We start from the raw sequence: 24002 nt of genomic DNA, 5'->3' as shown, positions 1-24002 counted from the left end.
TAGAAATAATTATTTAAATTATTTTAGATGGAAATGTAGTAACTTAAAAAAAAACAACTTTAATTTTCTAACCCATCTGGTGGGTTGATGTAAATAATGATGAAAAGTAAGAAAGAAAACTTCATAAAGAAAGGGAGGTAATTAAACAGCTGTTTAATTAAACAGTCTATAATGGTTCAATAATTTTCACTTGAAGTTGATACATCAGTTAGCATAGCGGTGATAAAAATAGAGTTGTATACAGGTAAGCTACGCTAAGCTAACCATCTAGAAAAATAAATAAATCTACTGCATAGTTTTCACAGATGCGTGTTTGTTTGGGTAAATAGTTTTGTTCTTCAGGTTTTGACCTTCTGTTGTAATCCATTGTAATCTTGTGCTGAATTCACACCAGCCATGTTTAATCCGCTTTAATCCGAATAGTCAAAGTCCGGTTCGTTTGAGGAGGTGAGAATGCGTCATTAATCCTCGGTCTGGATTCAATTCAGATGTGAACCCCAAGCAGACCGGAGAGCGCTCCACAAACAGGAAGTGGACTACAACGCACCCAAAGACTAATAGCCGCTAAAATCTGACGGCTCTCCGTCTGGTTCCTTTTGGTGAAGAAGGAAGTTTCTCTCCGTGTCTTTAGTGTCGTTTCCTTCAGTGGTTCTTGGTGCAGCGCCCCCAAAGGCCAGGAAGGGAACAGGTTCAGTTAGTTTGGATTGTTTGACCCAGTTCAGTTTAAAAGAACCAAACCAGCTGGGGATCAAACGTAGCATCTTGATCCCCAGTAGAACCGGGTCTACCGGGCCATCAGGTGTGAAATGTACACTACAATGTACTGTAGTGTCCTGCCGTCTGGTCCTGAAGCCCAGAGACATCTTCATCTGGACCCATTTGTACCTGAGGAGGTTCCGGTGAGTCAGAAGCGCTCCTGGGAGTTCTGTACCAGTGTGGTTGCCAAGGGAACCTTAACAGGAAGTTGCATCAGCCCTGGGCGAGTGGGGGTCTCTCAGTCCAGATCGTCCATCCCTTGGCCCGCTGTCCTCTGGGTCTCACCAGCGCCGCCATGTCTCTTCAGGTCCTGGAAGACCTCTGTGAAGAATCGCGGCTCGGCGTTGAGGCGGAGCATGTCGGCACTCAGACGCTCGATGACCTCCAGCGCTCGCTCCCAGAAGACGTCGCGGCTCGACTCCACCAGGAACGGCTTCATGGGGTAGGAGATCTCGTTGCCCAGGTAACAGTAGGCCAGGTAGAGACAGGTGAGGAAGGTGGCGTGGAGCTCCTGCTCTGAGGCCGTGTCCTCGTCCACCGCGTCTCTGCAGAGCAGGTAGACGAAGACGAGGCTGGCCGGGCTGAGGAAGCCCTGATGCTGCAGAGAGACAGAGAACGATGGTCAACCACAAAATGGTGGAAAAAGGTACAAACTTGCAGCAAACAGTAAGAAATGCTGCAGACAGATAAACGTACGACAGCCTATTAATGCTATTGTAGATAGAAAAAGACTAAATTTCCACCAAAAATCTAAAGAATTTTGTAGAAAAACATTAAAATTTTCTGAGATCTTTTGGAGTTCAGAAATTTTTTAGAAAATTTCTCAGATTAATCTCAAAATTTAAACAATTTTTGGTGGAAATTTTTTACATGTGGAGCTCAGAAACTTGGAGAACACTGTAGATTGGACTCAAAGGTCTGACTAACAACAGACGGTTCAGAACCAGAACCCTGACCTGCCAGCCCTGCAGCAGCAGCGCTCGCTCCACGTTCCTGAGCCAGACGACGATCCGATTGGACGGAAACTCCTTCAGCTTGACGCAGCGCCGGCGCAGGAAGTCGGACAGACAGCGAAGAAGCTCGCCTGTGGAGGCCTGCAGGTTTCAGACAGCAGCAGAAGAAGAAGACTTCATCAGACAGGACGAGGTTCTGTTTCCTGACTGACCCGAGCCGGTACCGACCTGAACCACCAGCCTCCTGATGCACATCTGCTCCTCCTGCCAGGCCCGCGCTCTGACCTTGGGGCCCTCGGGGGCCTTCCCCCTGGAGCCCAGCGCCGCCAGCCGCTTCCTGCAGCGCAGTGCCTGCAGCAGCACAGAGCGCCTCTTCTTCTTCTCCTCATCCTCATCAGGAACCTCCGCCGGCTCCTTCAAAGCCGCCGCCGCGGATCGGCAGCCGGGAGGCAGAGACAGCAGCGTTCCCATGGCGACACCGCAGAGAGCCGCTGCAGAGCTGCAGCATCCAGGAGGCTCCGAGTCCTGCTGCGGCGCCCTCTGCTGCTCAACCAGAACACTGCAGGGTCTGGACCAGAACCAGAAGAGGAAATAAAATATGATGGAAACTTCCAGAACCATCAGAATGCAAACATTTGTTTGTTTCATTAAGATCCAAGATGTTGCTGCTGAAATCTAAATCTAAAATTTAAAGTTTTTATCTGAATATTTATTTGAGCAAAAATATTTAATTTCCAAGCTAAATATTTAGCAAGAAAAATATTTAGTTCAGATAAACATATTTAGTTTCAAACTAAATACGTTGATAAATATCTACCAACTCAGAACTAAATATTTATGGAGCTAAATTAGAAATGGAATATTTGATAATAAAATATTGAGCTTTCCTGATATGTTGATTGCTTGCTAAACACGTAGCTAAAAGCTACATGTTTAACTTAATAAATAAAATGTTTAGCTAGCTGAGAGCTAACAATTTAGCTAGCTCAAAATAAATATTTATGAAGATAAATATTTTGTTTCTAAGATAAATGTTTAGCTTGCTAAATAAGCAGAAAATAATAAAATACCCTAAATACCCTCAAACTTAATATTTAGCTTCCTAACTAAATGCTCAGTTTGCTCAAAGTATATTTAGTTTCTAAACTACATCTTTAGGTTACTAACTCGATATTTAGCTTCAGACCTATTTTTAACTTACTAAGTTGTTTTTTTTTTAGCTAATATTTAAGTTGTAGCTAAATATTTAGTTGTTAAACGGTGTACCTAATAAAGTGGACGGTGCATTCAGTGTTTAGTTAGTTTAGTGAGTTTCCAGCAGAGGGCGCTGTTCCACAGAACATCAGGAGTTTCCTCCTTCAAAACTCTTTAATTTCTTTTAATCAGTTCATTTCTCAGGTTTTAATCTGAAGATGAGATTAAATTTAACATGAATTTAAGTTTAATCTGGAGTAAAAACGACACCCGGCCCATCAGGACCTCTGGATGTTTTAATGAGATCAGAACCGACCTGGTTCTGGACCGTGCTCCTTTGAGCAGGCGGCCTGATGGATGTGATGAATGAAAGCTGCAGCAGCTGATCCAGAGTCAGATTATCCACCTCCCCCCAGCGAGGCCAGAGGGGCGGGGCCTGGGCGGCAGAAGGTTCATTGTCTGAGCAGGGAGGGTCGAGCGAGCTCCACACGGACGGCGGCTCTAGGGGAGAGAGAGACAAAGAGGGGGAGGCCGACTCTCTTTCTTTCTTGGTGTGGGGGCGGAGAGGGGGAGGATTAACCGGCTCATCTGCGACACACACACACACACACACGCTTCACCCAAACACACAACACGGCTGCAGAGCCGGGCTTCATCTGGATCAGCATCAGCAGCATCAGCAGCATCGCTGCCTGCAAGAGACAAAGAGGCAGACAGGAGGAGGAGGGGATCTTCATCGTTCGAGGACAGGAAGAGCATCCCGGGCCTCCAGCCGCCTCCGTCCGTCATGGCCGACCACATGTTCCTGCTGCTGTGTGTCTGAGCGCGGCGGTCCGGGTGGGTGTGTTCGCTGCGTCCGCTGTGGTCGCTCGTCTGCCTCGGTGTGTGTGAGAGGGTGTGTGTGTGTGTGTTATGGGGAACACAGAGAGCATGGAGAGCCAGCTGGCCGTGATCCGGTCCAGAGCCGCCCCGGTCCGACTGCCAATGCCCGACCCGGCAGAGCTGGAGGAGCGGTTCTCCATCGCCCTGGTGAGTGGAAGAACCTGCAGGTTCTGATCCGCCATGCATGCATGACACACGGCTAATTAGGTGAAAACATCCTGATCTGCTGAGACAGCTGAACACGGCTAATTCATGATCAGATCCACGACCCGATCACATTGGCGGATCAATATCAGATCAGATATGAAAACATAACAGACTCAGATTACAAAGGAAGCCCCGTCCGCCTGAACAACCATGTGGCGACGGGAAAGGAACGATTCCCTGAAGAGGAAGCAACATCCGGTCAGAGCAAGTCGAAGCAGCAAGCTACCAGGGAAAAACAGAAAATCACCGGTCCACTGGGGCTCCTTGAGGGTCAAAGTTCACAGAGATAATGGCAGAATTAGCTCAGCTAGTGGCCCACGTTGTGGAGTGAAAGACAAGAATCAGAGAACTATGGATCTGCCTCACAAAGTAGACGAGGTTTCTGTCCTCATGGACTAAAGCAGACAAGGTTTCTGTCCTCATGGACTAAAGCAGACGAGGTTTCTGTCCTCATGGACTAAAGCAGACGAGGTTTCTGTCCTCATGGACTAAAGCAGACGAGGTTTCTGTCCTCATGGACTAAAGCAGACGAGGTTTCTGTCCTCATGGACTAAAGCAGACGAGGTTTCTGTCCTCATGGACTAAAATAGACGAGGTTTGTGCCTCTTGGACTAAAGTAGACGAGGTTTCTGTCTTCAAGGACTAAAGGAGACGAGGTTTGTGCCTCATGGACTAAAGTAGACGAGGTTTCTGTCTTCAAGGACTAAAATAGACGAGGTTTCTGTCTTCATGGACTAAAGTAGACAAAGTTTCTGTCTTCATGGACTAAAATAGACGAGGTTTGTGCCTCTTGGACTAAAGTAGACGAGGTTTCTGTCCTCATGGACTAAAGTAGACAAAGTTTCTGTCTTCAAGGACTAAAATAGATGAGGTTTGTGCCTCTTGGACTAAAGTAGACGAGGTTTCTGTCCTCATGGACTAAAGTAGACAAAGTTTCTGTCTTCATGGACTAAAATAGACGAGGTTTGTGCCTCTTGGACTAAAGTAGACGAGGTTTCTGTCCTCATGGACTAAAGTAGACAAAGTTTCTGTCTTCATGGACTAAAATAGACGAGGTTTGTGCCTCTTGGACTAAAGTAGACGAGGTTTCTGTCTTCAAGGACTAAAGGAGACGAGGTTTGTGCCTCATGGACTAAAGTAGACGAGGTTTCTGTCCTCATGGACTAAAGTAGACGAGGTTTCTGTCTTCAAGGACTAAAGGAGACGAGGTTTGTGCCTCATGGACTAAAGTAGACGAGGTTTCTGTCCTCATGGACTAAAGTAGACAAAGTTTCTGTCTTCAAGGACTAAAATAGATGAGGTTTGTGCCTCTTGGACTAAAGTAGACGAGGTTTCTGTCTTCAAGGACTAAAGGAGACGAGGTTTCTGTCCTCATGGACTAAAGTAGACAAAGTTTCTGTCTTCAAGGACTAAAATAGACGAGGTTTGTGCCTCTTGGACTAAAGTAGACGAGGTTTTTGCGTCACGAACTAAAGTAGACTATTTGTCTTTCAGAATTCGATGAACCTGCCGCCAGACAAGGTGCGTCTGCTGCGTTCCTATGACAACGAGAAGAAGTGGGAGCTGATCTGCGATCAGGTAGGTCCTGCAGGTGTCTGTCCATGGTCTCATGGTTTTACCCAACAGTATTCAAGCTAACCTAGCTTGGCATTTTCTAATTTTGACATTACAACTCAGGAACAGATTGGTTGAATCATATTTGGGTTCCCATGATGCATTTCTGTGTTGTCAGGAGAGATTCCAGGTGAAGAACCCCCCTCATACCTACATCCAGAAACTGAGAGGCTTCCTCGATCCGGCTGTGACGCGAAAGGTGAAATGACAGAAACAGATTTTACTCAAAGTCTAATGATTTTGTGCATGTTAGACGTTTACTAAACTGTTGAAGAGGAAGCTCAGAGTTTTTGACAATATTTTCATTTTTTCTGTCCACAGAAGTTCAGACGAAGAGTTCAGGAGTCGACACAAACTCTCCGAGAGCTCGAGATTTCTCTGCGTACAAACCACATCGGGTAGCTGTCCGTCCAACTCCTCCGTCTCTATCTGCATTTCCGTTACAAATGTGTACAAAACTTTCCGCCAATGTCAGAAAAAGAAACACAATTCAAAATCATGCAGCGCCATCGCGCTCTGACCACTTCCTGTTGTCTTCTTTGTCATTTCCGGCAGTAGTAATATTCAGCTGTTGATCGTGTGATTCAGGTGACATGAAACAAGTGTTTCCATTGCAGTTTTTGAAATAAAACAACCTCATTCTAGAGTTAAAACTTGATCAGTCTTAAAGTTAATGGGAACACATCTAGTGTCCAACGTGTCTTTCTCTGTGTCCATGTTTCTCCATTTTGTCCATTTATTTGTCTTTCTGTCTCCAGCTGGGTCAGAGAGTTTCTTAATGAGGAAAATCGAGGTCTGGATGTTCTGGTTGAGTATTTGTCCTTCGCTCAGTACGCCGTCACGTGAGTCAGATCTCTCCCTACCATCTCCAAGTTTGGTGTTTTTGGAGAATGACCCTTGACCTTTCTGATCTGCTCAGGTTTGATGGTGAGCAGTCGGACACCGGTAGTGAGGTGGGCTCCATTGACTCGCCCTGGAGTCGCTCCATCGAGGATCTCCATGGCGACTGCAGCCTCCCGTCTCCATCCTCGTCCATTTCCCGCTCGGCCCGACACTCCATCAGGTAAACAAAACTCAAACCCTGAGCTCAGTCTGACGGAACCGGGAAATCTGAGGTTTTACATCCACAGCTCGACCCTGGTGACTCGATCCAACACGCTGCCGAGTCGCCGAACCCTGAAGAACTCGCGACTCGTCTGCAAGAAGGACGACGTCCACGTCTGCATCATGTGTCTGAGAGCCATCATGAACTACCAGGTAGGAAATCGTCCCGTCGCTTTAAGACGCTCATGACCCGACGCAACATCGACCCGTCTTCCTCTTCCTTAGTACGGCTTCAACATGGTGATGTCCCATCCGCACGCCGTCAACGAGATCGCTCTGAGTCTGAACAACAGGAACCCCAGGTAGTAAAAACTAGAACAAAATGGCCGCCGCACAGCAGGCTGACGGCATGACGGACTGTGGTGTTTCCTCCAGGACCAAAGCGCTGGTTCTGGAGCTGCTGGCAGCCGTGTGTCTGGTCCGAGGAGGACACGAGATCATCCTGGCAGCCTTCGACAATTTCAAAACCGTAAACCGTCACCAGACACACAACGCTGTGTTATTTCCACTGGACAGGAAACTAAAGGAGGAGAACATTTCCACCCAAAAACTCAGAAATTATTATATTAATCCCAGAAATCTTCTAGAAAAAAAACAAGGAAATATCTGAGTTAGAAAAGTCAAGATTTTCCTAGGAAAAGTCTCAAATTTCTAAATCAATCTCAAAAATTCTCTGGAAATAAATCAGAATTTTTTAGTTTGAAAATTTGAAATTTTCTTGAAGAAACTTGGAAATTTCTGAGTTTCAGAATTGTAAAATTTTCCACATTTTAAACTCATAAAATGTCCTCCTCCCTTTGTTTCTTTTATTAATGGCGGCGGCCGGCTGACGCCTTGATCTGCTCTCTGGTTAACAGCCTGATCTGTTGCAGGTGTGTAACGAGTCGATGCGTTTCGAGAAGCTGATGGAACATTTCAAGAATGAAGACGACAACATCGACTTCCTGGTAACTTTGCTGCTGCTGTGTGACATTATCTGTAGGGCTGAAACGATTCCTCGAATGATTCGAGTACCTCGATTACTAAAATTCCTCGAGGAAAATTTACCTGCCTCGAAGCTTCGTTAATTGATGTTTTATTATTTAGCGCACCGTGTTCCGGCCGGGACTTCATTTGCGTTGCGCGGAGCTCTCACTTCCGCCTCTGAGTTGTTGACAAAAGCTAAGTCTCAGCGGCATAAAGTCCAATCTTCAAGATTGGCCCGTGGGGATTTTATTGATTGATGATAATGCCCGACTTTTTATCGTTTTTGGGGAACCAATAAGCATCCTTAAAATGACTGGGGGATGCCTGGAGTACGGCAGCATTTCTCCTCCGGGGCTGCTGGTTGAAAGCGAACGGCGGGAAGAGCGCTGAGGTGAGCGGATAGACTGAACAGGGCGGGCGGCTGAGTAGCTGATGCTTACCGTGTAAATGTAGCTTTACCGACGAACCGCACAATAAATTTCATATCCCGGTCTGAAGAAACGGGTGGCGGAGCGCATCGTACATGGCTGGTAGATGAGTTTCTGAGTGTGACCAGTGAAGGTGTCGTAAATATCCCGTATTGCTTCCCCCGTGTTCGTCCCCCGGTCTAACGGTTCGTCAGTCCGCTGGTCTATTTCCTCCCCTCCACCCCATGTTCGTTCATTCGCCCTCTCCTCCCACTCCAGGCGGCATTTCCCGTATTTTCAAACCCAAAGCGTGACAGGTTAGGTAGCAAGGTGAGTTTAATTAATCTATTAAACTCACTGAAGATGAATACATAAACTAAAAGCTGGATTGTAGACATTTTTATAAGCATATTTGTGAGCCTGCCTCTTTGTTATTAAATTCAATATAATTTCAGATTTTTCTATAACTTTTCTTCTGGTTAACTTAGAAAGTGAGCTATTATTGTTACAGGTTAGTTTTTTAAACTACAAAAAAAGCAACTGTTAGGGATGCTCAAATATGAAAAATTGGACTGATATTGATATCTGATAGTAACACCGGTATTATGCCAGATTTACCAATATTTCATTTTATAATTTTTTTTTATCCGATTACTCGATTAATCGTAAGAATAATCGATAGATTACTCGATTACTAAAATATTCGTTTACAACAGCCCTAATTATCTGTGTTTTCAGCATTTATATATTTTAAGTATCGCTTTAGAAAAGGTTTGTGGACAAAGCAATGATTCAAAATAACTTCTTCAGTTTCACAAAAATGTTTATATATAGGTGGATCTTACAACCGTGTACTAGGGCTTTTGCAGATAAAAGGGAAAAAAAGAGTAAATTATCTGCAAAAGGAGCTCATGAAAGTTTGAGATGAATCTCAGAATTATTTTAGAATAAAAAACCCCAGAAAAATTCCAAAAGTGGAAAACATTTAACTTTTGAAAATCAGAAATTCCCAAGTTTTTTTCTACAGAATTTCAAAGATTAATCTCAGTTACACTGTTTTTTGGTTCTCAGAAATTTTCCAAACTTCTCTAGAAAATGTATTAATCTAAATCATTCAAATTTTTTCATTTTCTTATTTGCAAACTTTGATTTTTTGCCAATTCTCTGAGTTCTCTTTTTTTGTGGGGGGATCTTCGAAAATTTCCGAGATTTTTGTAGAAAATGTAATACAAGGATCTCAATTTTTAACTAATTTTTGACTAATGAATCTGAAAAAAAATTGTTTTTCAAGGAAATTTCAGAGATTAATCTAAAAATTTCAGATTTTTTTCCAAATTTTCTGAGTTCAAATTTCCCAATTTTTTTTGTAAGGTTTTGTTGACTCTAGTGGCCTTTATTTGAAAGTAGTTTGACAAGAAGGAGGGTAATGAGAGAGGGGGAAGACATGTGACAAAAGTCACCAGGCCGGGAATCAAACCTGTGACCACCACCACGAGGACCAAGGCCTCAATATGTGGGTCGTGCTTTGCCCCTGCACCACCACAGCACCCCAAATTTCACAGTTTTTTGTACAAAATTTCATAGATTGATTTAAAAATTTCTGAGTTTTTTTTTTATTATTTTTTTTTATTATTTTGCAAATTTTTGACTTTTGAAACCCACGTTTTTTTCTAGGAAATTTTATCTTTGCCACGTTTTAAATTTGCTCCAAATTTCCACGTCAGTTGGATGTAAACATCTAGCGTCTCCATGGCAACCGTCTTGTCCCCAGGTGGCCTGCATGCAGTTCATCAACATCGTGGTTCACTCGGTGGAGGACATGAACTTCAGAGTTCACCTGCAATACGACTTCACCAAGCTGAACCTGGAGGAACACCTGGAGGTAATCCGTCAGGGTCACCTGACGAACCCTGGGCCAATCAGGCGGCCCGCTGAGTCACGGCGCCTTTCCCCTCAGAGGCTGAAGCACACGGAGAGCGACCGACTGCAGGTCCAGATCCAGGCTTACCTGGACAACGTGTTTGACGTCGGGACGCTGCTGGAGGACGCAGAGACCAAAACCGCTGCTCTGGAGCGAGTGGAGGAGCTGGAGGAGAACCTCGCTACAGTAAGCAGCATCAGGCTGACCTTCGACCCTGTCCTTTACAAAGGCTGGGAGAACATCTGGTTTCTTCATCCAGATGTCGGAGCGGCTGCTGGATGTGGAGAACGAAGCCATGCTGAAGATCGTGGAGCTGGAGAAGCAGCTGATGCAGACCAACAAAGAGCTGGACCAGATGCGGGTCAGTGCTGAACTCCAGCTGGTTGGATACATAGAGGTACGTGACCTTTGAACCCGAACTGCCTGTGTGTGTGCAGGAGGTGTACGCCAGCGCCAACACCCAGGTTCACACCCTGAGGCGGATCGTTCGGGAGAAAGACCAGACGATCCGGCGGCAGAGTCGCCTGGAGCGCCAGGCGCAGGAGGCGCAGCAGTCCGGCGGACCCGGAGCGCCGCAGCCTCAGAGGGGCGAGGGCGACGGGGGCGTGGCCGACTCCGCCTCCCCGTCGCCGCCGCCGTGTCCCACGCTGTCCCCCAGGTAAGACTCAAACTCTGAGACCGACTGACTGCTTTCAGACACCGATTCCTGATTGGTTCCTTACTCCTGCAGCCCGGAGACGGTGGCCTATCACAGCATGGGACCGGGGATGGGCGGGGCTCCGGGCATGCCGGCTCCGCCCCCTCCGCCTCCACCACCGCCGCCGATGCCAAGCTCAGGTGAGCTACACCTAAAACCAGTCAGTCATTCACAAAAGAAGAGGAGAAATGTCTCCGAGTCCCGCATACAATCAGGGCTGACAGAAAAAAAGGAGCAAATATTTACAAAAAAACTAGATTTTGAGATTAATCTCAGAAATTTCCTTGAAAAGTTTCCAAGGTGAAAATTTTGTTTAAAAAAAATCTCAAATTCTCAATTTTTAGATTAACGTCAGAAGTTTTTAAGACAAAACTTGGACATTTTTAACCTTAAAAAGTTTAACCTTCTTGACTTTTCAAACTCCAAAATTTTCTAGACAAAACTCAGAAACTTTCAAGTCAAAAATTTGTGAGAAACTCAAAATGTTTTAGATTAATTTCAGAATTTTTTAGAAAAAAACTTTTGAGTGTCAAAAGTCAAAAATTTTCAGAATTTGAGCTTATTCTCAGACATTTTCTTGACAAAACCATTAAAATGTTGAAATTTCCAAAAGTCAAAAATTTATTTACTTTCCAAGTTTTTCTATAAAATTTCTCAGCTTGTTTTGAATGTTTTGGCTGAAATTTCCTGGTATTTTTCTTTCTGCGTCGCCGTCGCTGCAGGTTTGACTTGTTCTGTTTCTGTCCTCAGTTTCCAACGGACCGTATCCGGCCCCGCCCCCTCCTGCCCCGCCGCCCCCTCCGCCGCCGCCCCCCCCCTGCAGGACCAGCGAGCTCTCCTCCGTCCCCATGGCCCCGCCCCCTCCTCCTGTGGCCCCACCCCTGCCGGGGTCAGGGGGGTCGGCGACCGTCATCTTTAACTCCGGCCTCGCAGGTGAGACGGTGGCCGCGGCCTCCAGGCCCGTCGCCATGGTAACTGGAAGGGCTGACCTCTGACACTAACCCGTTTTCTCCTCTGTTCTGCTGCCAGAGGGTCCGCTCAAGTTGTTCTGTACGTTTTTATCGTTTTTATACCTTTAACTCCATCCGTCCACCAGCTGGAGACTGGAAACCAAACTGGTTTCAGTCTCCAGTTTCCCATTTCCCATCCATCTGTGATAAAACAGTTCAGATATGACCTTTACAGAGTCCTGACCTCTGACCTCTGGGTTCAGGTCAGACATGTGAGAGAATTTCAGATTGTCATCTCAAATTTTCACCTTTTTGAACTCAGAAATGTTCTCTCTTTTTTTCTACAAGGGCCTAATACTTAAGTCTTTTATCAAAGATAAATAGTAGCTAAAATCTGACGCCTCCATTTTTGTTTGCATTTAGTGAAGGAGTTTTCTCTCATTGTCTTCCTCAGAGGCTTTCTTGTTGTTTCCTTCAGTGGTTCTTGCTGCAGCGCCCCCACAGGCCAGGAGGGGAACAGGTTTTCCAAAGTGTTTGGCTGTTTTGCCTGGAAATAGAGCAGATGTTTTTGGTCCCGATCGAAGCGAGTTTACCGGATGTCAGTTCGGTTCATGAAAGCAGATTTGTCGGGATGGTAGCTCTGGTTTCTGGGGAGGAAATGCTGAAATGTTTTTGGGGATAAAACCCAGAAAAGTTCCTCTTTGGGTGGAGATAGTTCAGAGACAATGTGTTGAAGCAATAGAAAACATTTTGATTGAATCTCACATTAATCATTGAGTCTTTGCTTGACCTCTGAACTTTCCTCTGCAGCCGTGAAGATCAAGAAACCGATCCAGACCAAGTTCCGGATGCCGGTGCTGAACTGGGTCGCCCTGAAGCCCAGCCAGATCAACGGAACCGTCTTCAACGACATCGACGACGAGTCCATCCTGCAGGTAAACTCAGAGGTCAGAGGTCAGGCTTCCAGACGCCCTGTACCTGCTGCATGACGCCGCTGTCCGTCTGCCTCCAGGACCTGGACATGGAGGGCTTCGAGGAGCTGTTCAAGACCAAGGCCCAGGGCCCGGCCGTGGACCTGACGCTGTCCCGGCAGAAGCTGCCCCAGAAAGCCCCGTCCAAGGTGTCGCTGCTGGAGGCCAACCGGGCCAAGAACCTGGCCATCACCCTGAGGAAGGCCGGCCAGGCCTCAGAGGTCATCTGCCGAGCCATCCACACGTAGGTCCACACCGGACATGAGGCTCTGGATCCGACCCGATCCGGTCTGCATGGCCAGGTTGCATCGATACGCAGCACCCAGAAGAAAAACTACAAACATGGCCGACGATGATGAGGATTAAGATTATAATCTGCTGCTTCTGGTTGGACAGCAATTTTAAAATCACAAGATACTCTCCATGTTTACTTCCACTGAGCCCATTCAGTCGGAGTGGCGGTACTGCGCCCCCTACTGACTGCACTTCACACAGGAGCGCTACGACGTGTTTGGACAATTTTAGAAAGAAAGGAAACAAGTAAATTTCTGCTAAAAATCTCAGAAACTTTTAAATGAATCTGAGAAATTTTCTAGAAAAACCAAAGAAATTTCTGAGCTACAAAAATTTGCTAGAAAAAAATCTGAACTATTAACATCAATCTCAGACATTTTTAGAGAAAGTTTGGAAATTTTTTTGAGTTTCAAAAGTCAAAACTTTCATTCGATTTATGAAACTCAGCAGTTTCTCGTTTTTTTTCTGGAAATGTTTTTCTTTTCCACCTCATAAATTTTCTATTTTTCTAGAAAAATTCTAAGACTAATCTCAAAATTTCAGAATTTTGTCTCAAAAAAGTTTTACTTTTGGAACATGAACATCTCAGAGATCTATTTTAAAATTTTCTTGGGTTTTTTTTTCTTGCATATTTTTCAATTTTTTTCCCCACATTTTTAAGTTTTCAAGCTCAAAAATGTCCATTTTTTTTTTTTTTGTTTGTTTTGTTTTGTTTTGAGATTAATGTCAAAAATTCAGATTTTTTAAATATATTTTACTTTGGAATTTTGAAATTTTCTGTTTTTTTTCTAAAACATTTCTGAGATTTTTGGCAGAAATTTACTCCATTTTTTATCTACAATGATCCTAATACACCTCATTATGCCTCAGTTTGACTTATATCATCACCGTATATGGTGGAACATTAGCACAAAGGAAAATGATCTCAAATTTACGTGCCAATATTTCTAAAGTAGAACCAAAAATTGTTGATTTTAATAAAAGTTAGATGCATAAAATGGTAGAAAAAGGAGAATCGTGTAGCGACGGTGATGTTCCTGTGCAGGTTCGACCTCCGGACCGTTCCTGTGGACTTCGTCGAGTGTCTGACGCGCTTCATCCCGACGGAGGCCGAGGTCAAGCTGCTTCGGCAGTACGAGAGGGACAGGAAGCCGCTGGAGGCTCTGAGCGACGAGGACCGCTTCATGATGCAGTTCAGCCGCATCGAGCGGCTCAGCCAGCGCATGACCATCATGACCTTCATGGGAAACTACGCAGACAACATCCAGATGCTGACGCCGGTAAGGAAACCAAAAAACACTGCAGAGGTTCAGAGAAAACCCAAAACTGACCGACTGTGCTTCCTCTCAGCAACTCCACGCCATCATCGCCGCGTCGGTGTCCATCAAGTCGTCTCAGAAGCTGAAGAAGATCCTGGAGGTCGGTGCGTTTGGTTTGATTTCCAGCCTGAAGCGATCTGAGGTAACGTCTCTGCTGTTTGTGGCGCAGATCATCCTGGCTCTGGGGAACTACATGAACAGCAGCAAGAGGGGAGCCGTGTACGGCTTCAAGCTGCAGAGCTTGGACCTGGTAACCCGTTCACACCACAGGGGCAGATACCCGGGGCGGCAGCAAGGAGAGGGCGCTCAAACACGAGGAAATGAAACGATTCATCGATTAAAACCAATTTAGCAAATAATTAATCGTTGACTCAAACAGACAAACTCCATAAAATTAGATTAAAAATCAATCAGAGGTAACCAAAAACTAAAATAAAGGAAGAGCAGCACGACTTCAAGATGTTTACTGGAAATGTTGGTGTTTTAGGATGAAAATGACAATAACAAACTTGCTAACACTTATATGCAGTGGAGTTTCCCTTTCTGCTGCTGAAAATTTTCAACTTTTAAAACACAGAAAAATCCCCCAAAAATTTGTTGTTTTTTAGAATTTTGAGATTAATCCCAGAAATTTTCTAGAAAAACTTGGAAATTTTTGAGCTTCAAAAGTAAAAGAAATTAAACTTTTTTCTTGCAATTTTTTTACTTTCCAAGCTCAGATATTTTCAACTTTTTCTTTAAAAATTTCTGAGACTAATCTTAAACTTTGAGATTTTTTTCTGCAAATTTTCAACTTTTGAAAGTTAGAAATTTCCATGTTTTTTTTCTAGAAAATTAATGAGATTTATCTTAAAATTTCTGATAGTCATCTAAAAATGTCAGTGTTTTTTGGCGGATATTTCCTCCTCCCTGCTGTGGCCCTTATGCGTCATGTTTCATGCTCTATGGATGGAAAAGTAAGTGCACCCCGGGTTCAGATATCAGGTCTGTTTGCTTTCAGCTGCTGGAGACCAAATCGACGGACCGGAAGCAAACGCTGCTCCACTACATCTCCAACGTGGTGCGAGAGAAATATCCTGGAGTCACGCTGTTTTACAACGAGCTGCATTACGTGGACAAAGCCGCCGCAGGTGAGTCCGTCAGCCAATCACAGCACAGCAGAGGCCGGCTGACCCGTCTTCACCTGCCTGGTCTTTGCAGTGAGCCTGGAGAACGTCCTGTGTGACGTAAAGGAGCTGCAGCGCGGCATGGAGCTCACCTGGAGGGAGTTCAGCGTTTCCCACAATGCAACACTGAAAGACTTCATCAGCAGGAACGAGTCCCGCCTCAACAAGCTGCAGGAGGACGCTCGCATCGCGCAGGTGAGGCCGACCCGGTTAGAACATCACACTGACGAACTATGACACTAAAATGACGCCATGTCAGGTTGAGTTCAGATCTTTAGGAGGATTTCTGACCCAATTTTCTCAACAATCTTAAATCAGTGACAGATCTTAAGATAATCTTAAAGTTCACATATTTTGATTCCTTGAACAGGCTAGGATCAGTCAATGGCCTAAACAAATCATGTTTGTTACAATTTTTGCACAAAATCATTTTTAGAAAATTAGATTTTAGTCTGATCAGTTCTGCTTTTTCTGATCTCTCACTTTAAATGCAAATAAGCTGCTGCTGGCCACGCCCCCAACTCAATGTTAACGTTGACACGTATACAGAAAAAGGGAATTTCTGCCAAAAAAAATCTGAAATTTTGTGATCAATCTCAGAAAAAAAAAACAGAAATTTCTGAATTCAAAACTTTTCGGCTTTTGAACATTTTCTCAGTTTTGACTTTTGAAACTAATAAATTTCCTTGTCTTTTCAAGAACATTTCTGAGATTACTATAAATATTTGAGTTTTTTTTTTACTTCAATTGTTCAACTCAGAAATGTCCTAGATTGTCCTAAGAGATCCAAAGATATTAATCTTTGCTAAAAAAAAAAAAAAATCTCAGAAGTATCCTAAGAAGAAAACATGGACATTTCTGAAGTCGAAAATTTTGGAATTTAGAAACAGAAATTTTCAGGCGGGTTTTTATTGAACATTTCTGAGATTTATCTCAAAATTTCTGATTTTTGTTTCTAGTAAATGTCCTTGTTTTCTCTAGAAAAGTTCAGATTTTTTGGCAGAAATGTACTTTTTTTTCTACCCATAGTGACCCTATAACTCGCCGTCACAGTAAGGTGTTTGGTTTTAACCCCAGCTGCCAGTGAGTCCTCTGGTCTCTGATTACCGTACTGACTGACTGTTACCGTAACTCCAGTCATGTTTGTGTTGTGTGGTTGGTCTGCAGGACGCCTTCGAAGACGCCGTGAAGTTCTTCGGAGAGAGCTCCAAAACGATGCCGCCATCCGTCTTCTTCCCCATCTTTGTCCGCTTCATCAAGGCCTACAGGGTGAGTGCCAGGATGGGGGCGTGGCCTGTTGACCGGAAGCCCCTCCCACATTTGTAACAAGAGGTGGAAGTTTGAACTAACAGGAAGTGTGTTTAGGTGGCGGAGGAGGAGAACGAGCAGAGGAGGCGCCAGGAGCAGATGCTGCTGGAGAAACTGGAGCAGGAGGAGCAGCAGGAGGAGGCGGAGACCAAGGTACCAGCTAACGAACTAAATATTTAGTTTGGAGATAAATATTATGTTGGTAGGCTAAATATTTAGATAGTAAAGAGATAAAGACTCAGTTTGGAGCAAATTACTTAGCTAACTAACTAAATGTTTAGCTGTGAGTTAGCTAAACATTCACTTTGTAGCTAACTAGTTAGCTTGCTAACTAAATATTTAACCTGTTAATAAAATATTTAGTTTAAACTTTTCATTTCTAAATGAATGAATAATGTGGTGAAACCCAGAGAACCGGGTCGGCCTGCGTGACCCTGCAGGTCCGTTACGTTGTGTCAGTCAGGAACTCATTCTGGTTTATTAGTCTTATGAAGTGTTGGACCTTCATGACCCCTGACCTTTCCCTCTGCCTCCTCCCAGTCTCCATCGCACAAAGGCAAGCGGCAGCAGCAGGAGCTGATCACTGAGCTCAGACGGAAGCAAGGCAAAGACAGCCGGCATGTGTACGAAGGGAAAGACGGCGCCATCGAGGACATCATCACAGGTAACACTGTCACTATGGTAACCATGGGGCCAGGAGTCAGCCGGCGCTCTCCTGACCGGCGGCTGTGTTTGGTCGTTTCAGCACTGAAGACGGTTCCCTTCACGGCCCGGTCGGCCAAACGCAGCTCTCGCTTCTTCTGTGACCCCGCCCACTCTGAGGAGCATTACTGAGCTGGCCACGCCCACTCCGGAGCAACGGGACCAATGAGCACTTTGAACTTTCTGATGGTTAATGTGAACGGATCATGTTTTTGTTTCCTGGTCGCTGGCCGGGAACCCAGACCTGCTGCGGACCTCTGGTGCTTTCAGAACAAACCCAAACGCCACCAAACACGGTGGAGGCAACACCGACCTGAACGTCTGAAACCCATGAGCTGGTAGAGGTCTGATTCAAACGTAAGGTGCCATTAAACCCTCCTGGGTTGAGTTTACCACGGTGCTATAGACCTCCCCTCCACCGGGGGCGCTGCAGGTCGACAGGTCTGAGGTTCTGTGGTGGTTCTGGGTTCCTCCGTCTGCGTCCGCTTGTACAGGGTTCAACTCTTCTCACTACATCGTATGCTTCTATCTTCTGCTGTATTTACTGGCCTTACAGACCCACAGATCCACAACGCCGGGCCGTAGAACCCAAATCAACCGGGTCTCCAGAACCCAAACAAACTGTGTCAATCTGGACCTTTACTCCTGAAGAAACACCTTTGTTCCTCAGATGATCCACCTGAGACTCAGCAGAGTCGGGAACATCGACTAGAAATCAGTGTTTCTGCCTCTGGTGGGTCCAAAAGGTGCTGCAGGCAGAACCAGCAGGCTTCTGTAGTTTGGACCCAACAAACGGCGAAATGAGCTGCAAACAGGAAACAAAACAAAAACCAAACGCAACAGAAAAATGCTGCAACCACAGGAGATGGAAACTCAATGAAGAATGCCTCAAAAACTAAACACAGAATTCCTCCAGACCACTAGAGGGAGTCTGGAGCAGAGAATGTTACCAACGCAAATATGCTGCTCTTCTGCAGAACTGAAAAGGCTGAATTTTTACAAGATAAGGGAAGCATAACAACTTTTCTTCCCTCCTCCAGTTTTACTGGCTCCACATGATTTGTTGGTCGACTCCCCCTAGTGGGCTGGAGGACTTTTGTTTTAGTAGAGCAAGTTTGCAGCATTTTATTCGACACTGTATTTTAAACATTGTAAATAAAAATGTATTAATTAATTTAAATAAATAAATTCCTGCCAAAAACTCAGAAAATTTTCGATTAACCTAAGAAATCTTCTAGAAAAATCTGGGAAATCTTTGGAGTTTCAAAACTGGAAATTTTTTACTTTTGAATCTCAAAAATTTCCAAATATTTTCTAGAAAATTTAAGAGATTCATCTGTAAATTACTGAGTTTGTTCCTGCAAATTTTAAACTTTTGGAGCTCAGAAATTTCATCATATTTTCTAGAAAATTCCTGAGATTAATCTAAAAATTTCAGGGGGGGTTTCTAGCAAATTTCTGACCTTTGAAAGTCAGAAATTTCCCTCATTTTTCTCCAACATTTCAGAGATCAATCAAGATGAATTTCAGAGACCGGTTCTCCTGGGTCTGAATTTTTTTTTTGTTTTTTTGGTATAAATTTACTACAATGGTCCCAATATGCTGTTGTAGTTTTATACTCGCTGTTAATATTTTGTGGTATTTTTCTCCCTTGCTCCTTTTTATGCAGTTTTATTGATTTTAGGTTTTTCTTCTTCTCTTGATTTTGTTTGCATGGTGTTTTTGTTTTTTGCAGTTTGAATTCTTCACGTTTGCAGCTCGTTTGGTCGTTTGCTGCATGTTTGCACCCGCTGCTGTATAATCCATGTAAACACTTAAGAATCACCAACTGGACCCGGGTCGTCAGAGCAGAACCTGTTCTGTTCCTGCAGCATCAGCACTAGTGGTGCTCTCACTGTCCCTCCCCTCCGGCCCGTTTTTAGTTATTTTCAGTCCAAACTTTCCAAAAGTTGAGAGCACAAAGTTTTCTACGTGTACAGACATTTTCTAGAAGGTTCTGTAGCTTCTCTGTCCGTCTGTGTTGTTGTTGCTGTCATTTTGCACTCGGTGTGGAAATAAAACAAACCCTTCTGCATCACGACGCTGTCAGAGACTACAACTCCCAGCATGCATTGTGCTCAGCTCTGCCTTTATTACAGAGTACAGGTGATTAGTGTAAAATCATTTATTGATCCAGTTTGATCATTAATCAGCAGCTTTATTGACGATCAGACGACTCCTGCAGGTCACCCGCTGAATGCGTTTGATGGTCGACCTTTGACCCCGAGTCCCGTCACCTGCACACAGACACAGCAGAGGTCAAAGCAGGCCTCCGACAGGTGGAGGAGAGGTGGGGGGCGGGGCTCTCACCCTGAAGGTGTTCCCGGCCTGCGGCTGCTTCTGGAGCTCTGATTGGTCCAGACCCAGGCTGGCTGAGGTCACGTAGAGGTCAGAGTAGTCCGGGCCGCCGAAGCAACAGGAAGTGGTCTTTGTGGCGGGCAGAGACACCGTCTGTAGGCGTTTACCTGAGAGGAGAGGAACGTCCAGTTTAACCAGTGAACAACACGATTAAACCAGTGAATTCCACCAGTGTTAGCCCTGGTCTACTGGGTCTACTGGGTCTACTGGGTCGGCTCCTGCTGAGTCACTCTGAATAATCTGCTGTAATCTGGAAAGATCAAAGCTGCGCCCATAAAATGTTTAATGGTTGAAAGTCCAACAGTTTGAACTCGATGACTGGATCCGTCTGGTTCTGTTTGACCCGAAATTCATAAAATATTAGGAATTTTTCTTTTTATCTGGTAAATCGGATCAGAACCATCTGACGAGTTTTTACAGAAAAACAGACTTGGTCACATCCATCCATCATGTTTAGGAAAATACAGAAACGTCTGTAGAAGAAAATAATTTTTATTTATGAATTAACTAAAAACATTTTAGACATTTAAAATAATAAACAGAGGAGTTCCACCTGGGTGTGCCGACTATAGGGAATAGTTTTTATGTTATTTTGTTTCAAAATATAAAACAATTGTTAAAACGACAAGAAACCAGTCCTCCCAGTCTGACTGACCAGTAGCAGGGTCGATGTTGAGGACTCGTCCTCCGTCGTAGCACGCCACCCAGAGGCGGCCGTTGGCGTCGAGTGTCATCCCGTCGGGAACGCCCTCCCCCTCCGCCAACCGGTACACCACCCGACGGTTACCTAGACGACGGACAAACAGACAGGTAGCATGGAAGCGAAGCGGACGGAGGAGTCAGATGAGGCTCCAGGCGTTGCCATGGTTACGGCGTGGTTACCCAGCTTTCCAGAGGCCGAGTCGTAGTCGAAGGCGTCGACGCTCATAGCCAGGCTGTCGATGTAGAAGAGCGTCTTCAGGTCTGCAGTCCAGTCCATCCCGTTAGAGATGTCCACCTACCAGGTGAGGGACAGGTGAGGCCCCGCCCACTGGCTGCAGGTACGCAGACAGACTGTAGGGGGCGCCGAAAGGTGAGCCTACCTGGCCCAGCAGCTTGGTGACGGACAGGTCAGACTTCATCAGGTACAAAGATCCTGGTTTCACCTGAGCCGTCTGAGCGTCCCTCCTCATCGTACCTGAGGGAGGAAGAACATCGCCATGGTAATGGGTGACCAGGTGAGTCAGCAGCAGACAGGCGTGTAATACCTGCCAGCAGCCGTCCCATTGGATCGGCCTTCCCGTCGTTCAGGCGGTTCTCTGGCTTGTCGTCTTCGACGCTGGCCAGTGATGTCACCTTCTGAGTCGACCAATCAACAGCCACGATGCTGCAGCCAACGCCTGCGACGTAACCGCCGGACTGGCGAGGGACTGCGAACCCCACCGTGTCAGCTGAGGAGAGGAGCAGAGCGGTGACAAGCGGCCAGGTGAGGCAGCCTCAGGTGACGAGGAGACGCCCACCTGTCTGCAGAGACTGGATCTGATTGGTCGCCGAGTTCCAGCGGTGGATTTTCTGCCCGGCGATGTCGACGAACAGCAGCGTCTGCTCTGACTCCTCCCACACCGGCCCCTCGCCGATCTGAGCGTGCTCCTTCACCACGGACTCTACCTTCACCGACGACATCTCACCTGTCTGCTGGAGCCAATCACTGAGCAGGCGCGCCAACCAGGCTGTTTCTATGGAAACCAGCAGAGGCAGGGTCACTCTGGGGCAAAACACAGCTGAAGGAATAAAACTAAAAAAGTTCTCTAAGTTTTCTGACTGTCATAATGGACATAATACAAGAGAAGTTTAGTCACATTTAATTTCAGACGGAGAATTTTCTAATTTCTGAGATTAATCTCTTTTTTATAGCAAATTTTTGACTTCTGGAGACCACAAATTCCCTTGTTTTTTTTGTTTTTTTTTTCAAAAAACATTCTAGAAAAATACGTGGAAATTTCTGAGCTGAAAAAAATTTAAGAGATTTTCAACTTTGGAAATTTTATGACTTTACTCAAAAATGTTCACATTTTCAGTAGAAAATTTCTGAGACTAATTTCAAATTTTATTGTTTTCTTTTTTTGTGCAAAATTTGACTTTGGAGCTCAGAGAATTTACAAATCATAAATGCTAGACAATGCAAGCTCAGAAATTTTCACTTTTCACAATCTACACCTTCTAAAGAAAGTGAAATTAATCTCTAAATTTCTGAGTTTTTTTTTTTTTTAAACAAAATCCTGACTTTTCAAAGTTAGAAATTTCCATGTTTTCTTTAGAAAATTGCTGAATTTTCTGATGGAAATTTACTCACCCAGTTACCAGGGGTGAATAAATTTCACTCACCCGTTTCTAGCTACAACGGCAGCAATATACTATCATAGTACATTAAGAGTACTCTTAGTACTGCAGTAATAACAGGATACTGTACAGGTGATATGACTATAATAGTACCACAGATAAAAATACCTAGAATTATTTCACTATTTAAAACTAAGTAAAAAGTGAATATCTATATTAAAATGAATGTATATTTCTAGAAGTATGCACAATGCATATTACATTATTTAATGAGACATTTATTTTTCATAGCGTTTTTTTATTATTATTATTTTGACCCTTTTGGCCCTCCTTACAAGAATAAATGTGAAGATGTGAAATACTGCGGTCCTATAACACGTACTCCGGTACTATCAGACAGCAGAACTATCAGATGTGATAGGTTAAAGGTTAACCAGACCCTGACTCAGCTCTTTCTGATGCGGTCCAGCTCTAGGGTTCTGATTCTGACCCAATTCTGGTTTCACTTGTTCCGTTCCTTCCGCTTCTAACTTCAGGAGGCGGAAGTGGACCTGCTGATGTGAGCTGAGCTGGTCCGGGTCGGATCAGAACACGAGGCTGACCAGTGCCTCCCGTTTTCGAGCTGCGCCTGAACGCACCATAAAACTCTGCAGAAGTCTCATGAAACCAAACTGGACTCAAAGCCGGACCAGAACCTCGCCTCTGGTACTGGTCGCTCAGCCCGGTTCGGAACCAGTCGGTCCTGCACCTAAACACCTGGACCCAAAGGAAACCACCTACCTGTTGCAGAACTTCGGAGTTCGCTGCATAAGTTCTGGCCGAACCGACCTGTTTGTACATCTGCTGATACAGGCCACGCCCCCACTCCGCCCCGAACCGAACCGCCCCCTGGGTCCCGCAAACTTCTGGCCTGGGCCCAAATCACGCTCGAATCTGGACCCAGTCCAGATTGAATGACTAATCAACCAATCAGGGCTCAGATTCAGGTCTTCTGAGTTCGGTTCTGCTGTGAGCAAAGAGCCTGAGGTCACCTGACCCAGCAGCTGGCTGAACAGAACCCATCAGAACCCAAGCAGCTGGTTTTTCTCCAGAAAACACTGAAATATCCCTGAAGTTCGGTTCCAGAGTGGTTCTCTTGGTCTCATTTTTTAATCACTGCGGACCAGCAGGGGGCGCCGCCTCTACGGGTGCCAGTTCTGACCCGGAGCGGCTCAGTGTCCAGTTTATATCTCAGAATTGAACGTCTGGTTCGGTCCAAACACAAAGTCCACCGGGCTTCAAAGTTTCTGACTTATTCACAAACAAATGAAACGTGGCAGGTATCTACCTAGACATGCATTCCCACAAACACGGCGGTAAAGTCACACATAGTTAGCACCAAAAATACATATGTACCGTAGTTAGCTAGCTAGCTAGCTAGCTAGCTACAAAGGTAACTGTTTAGCTCCTCATTAAGTTATGTTAGCTTGGCAGGTAAATATTTAGCTCCAAAATAAATGTGCAGTTAGCTAGCTAGATAACCTTTAGTTTGGAATATGTAGATGGTAAAATAAATAGTTTGCAAGCTAAATATTTAGCTTTTTACTTAACATTAAATTTGGAACTAAATATATTGTCAGAAAACTAAATATAGCTAGTTTAGAGTTAAATATTTAGTTTGTAGATAAATATTTGGTTGGTTAATCAAAGGTTTAACTAACCCCCATTTTTTCCTCTTATGACAGACTAACCCAAATTGCTGCCGTTATTTCTTGACTGTGTAACTTTACAAACAAACCACATAGTGTCAGCATCATACTGTGGGATGGTTACGATCAAAGCAGATTCATGGGATTGTGTGGCCTAGTCAAAGTTCAAATCTGAAGCCAGCAGAAA

The 24002-nt window shown here is 44.8% G+C and overlaps 3 protein-coding genes across 3 annotated transcripts; 1 reads left to right on the top strand and 2 right to left on the bottom strand.

The window, feature by feature from the left end:
* Positions 1 to 994: 994 nt before the first annotated feature.
* LOC106928023 (cyclin-dependent kinase 5 activator 2-like) lies at positions 995 to 2264 on the bottom strand. Its single transcript, XM_015004009.2, has 3 exons — positions 1938 to 2264; positions 1713 to 1850; positions 995 to 1354 (listed from the first exon to the last, which is right to left on the bottom strand). The coding sequence occupies exons 1-3, from the start codon at positions 2178 to 2180 to the stop codon at positions 995 to 997; spliced, it is 741 nt and encodes a 246-aa protein (XP_014859495.2). The 5' UTR covers positions 2181 to 2264.
* Positions 2265 to 3353: 1089 nt separating this feature from the next.
* On the top strand, positions 3354 to 19488 carry fmnl2b (formin-like 2b). Its single transcript, XM_015003978.2, has 27 exons — positions 3354 to 3932; positions 5487 to 5570; positions 5725 to 5805; positions 5928 to 6004; positions 6365 to 6448; positions 6526 to 6669; positions 6737 to 6863; positions 6936 to 7012; positions 7086 to 7179; positions 7583 to 7657; positions 9855 to 9965; positions 10041 to 10190; positions 10264 to 10365; positions 10442 to 10662; positions 10735 to 10841; positions 11452 to 11634; positions 12462 to 12586; positions 12664 to 12866; positions 13962 to 14196; positions 14267 to 14335; positions 14405 to 14485; positions 15236 to 15365; positions 15436 to 15596; positions 16569 to 16670; positions 16767 to 16862; positions 17250 to 17373; positions 17455 to 19488. The coding sequence occupies exons 1-27, from the start codon at positions 3816 to 3818 to the stop codon at positions 17541 to 17543; spliced, it is 3249 nt and encodes a 1082-aa protein (XP_014859464.2). The 5' UTR covers positions 3354 to 3815; the 3' UTR covers positions 17544 to 19488.
* A 30-nt stretch (positions 19489 to 19518) lies between these two features.
* On the bottom strand, positions 19519 to 23015 carry rgn (regucalcin). The gene is made up of 8 exons (XM_015004008.2): positions 22908 to 23015; positions 21308 to 21523; positions 21056 to 21238; positions 20891 to 20985; positions 20691 to 20805; positions 20464 to 20595; positions 19761 to 19915; positions 19519 to 19687 (listed from the first exon to the last, which is right to left on the bottom strand). The coding sequence occupies exons 2-8, from the start codon at positions 21468 to 21470 to the stop codon at positions 19637 to 19639; spliced, it is 894 nt and encodes a 297-aa protein (XP_014859494.2). The 5' UTR covers positions 21471 to 21523; positions 22908 to 23015; the 3' UTR covers positions 19519 to 19636.
* Positions 23016 to 24002: the final 987 nt, after the last annotated feature.

Source organism: Poecilia mexicana, unplaced genomic scaffold (genome assembly GCF_051168715.1).
Source record: "Poecilia mexicana isolate PSO_F unplaced genomic scaffold, ASM5116871v1 scaffold_2, whole genome shotgun sequence".
In the NCBI taxonomy this organism is placed as follows: Eukaryota; Metazoa; Chordata; class Actinopteri; order Cyprinodontiformes; family Poeciliidae; genus Poecilia; species Poecilia mexicana.
Note: the sequence above shows the minus strand (reverse complement) of the source record. Positions and strands in the feature narration are given on the sequence as shown.

Excerpts from the sequence above, each read along its gene's own strand:
- LOC106928023 (XM_015004009.2), bottom strand. The coding sequence starts at position 2,180 with ATGGGAACGCTGCTGTCTCTGCCTCCCGGCTGCCGATCCGCGGCGGCG. Across the intron at positions 1,851-1,937 it reads TCAGGAGGCTGGTGGTTCAG|GCCTCCACAGGCGAGCTTCT; the intron begins GTCGGTACCGGC and ends TGAAACCTGCAG. Across the intron at positions 1,355-1,712 it reads TGCTGCTGCAGGGCTGGCAG|CATCAGGGCTTCCTCAGCCC; the intron begins GTCAGGGTTCTG and ends GTCTCTCTGCAG.
- fmnl2b (XM_015003978.2), top strand. The coding sequence starts at position 3,816 with ATGGGGAACACAGAGAGCATGGAGAGCCAGCTGGCCGTGATCCGGTCC. Across the intron at positions 10,663-10,734 it reads TGTCCCACGCTGTCCCCCAG|CCCGGAGACGGTGGCCTATC; the intron begins GTAAGACTCAAA and ends TTACTCCTGCAG. Across the intron at positions 12,867-13,961 it reads ATCTGCCGAGCCATCCACAC|GTTCGACCTCCGGACCGTTC; the intron begins GTAGGTCCACAC and ends GTTCCTGTGCAG.
- rgn (XM_015004008.2), bottom strand. The coding sequence starts at position 21,470 with ATGTCGTCGGTGAAGGTAGAGTCCGTGGTGAAGGAGCACGCTCAGATC. Across the intron at positions 20,596-20,690 it reads CTCGGCCTCTGGAAAGCTGG|GTAACCGTCGGGTGGTGTAC; the intron begins GTAACCACGCCG and ends TCCGTCGTCTAG. Across the intron at positions 19,916-20,463 it reads CAACATCGACCCTGCTACTG|GTAAACGCCTACAGACGGTG; the intron begins GTCAGTCAGACT and ends CTCTCCTCTCAG.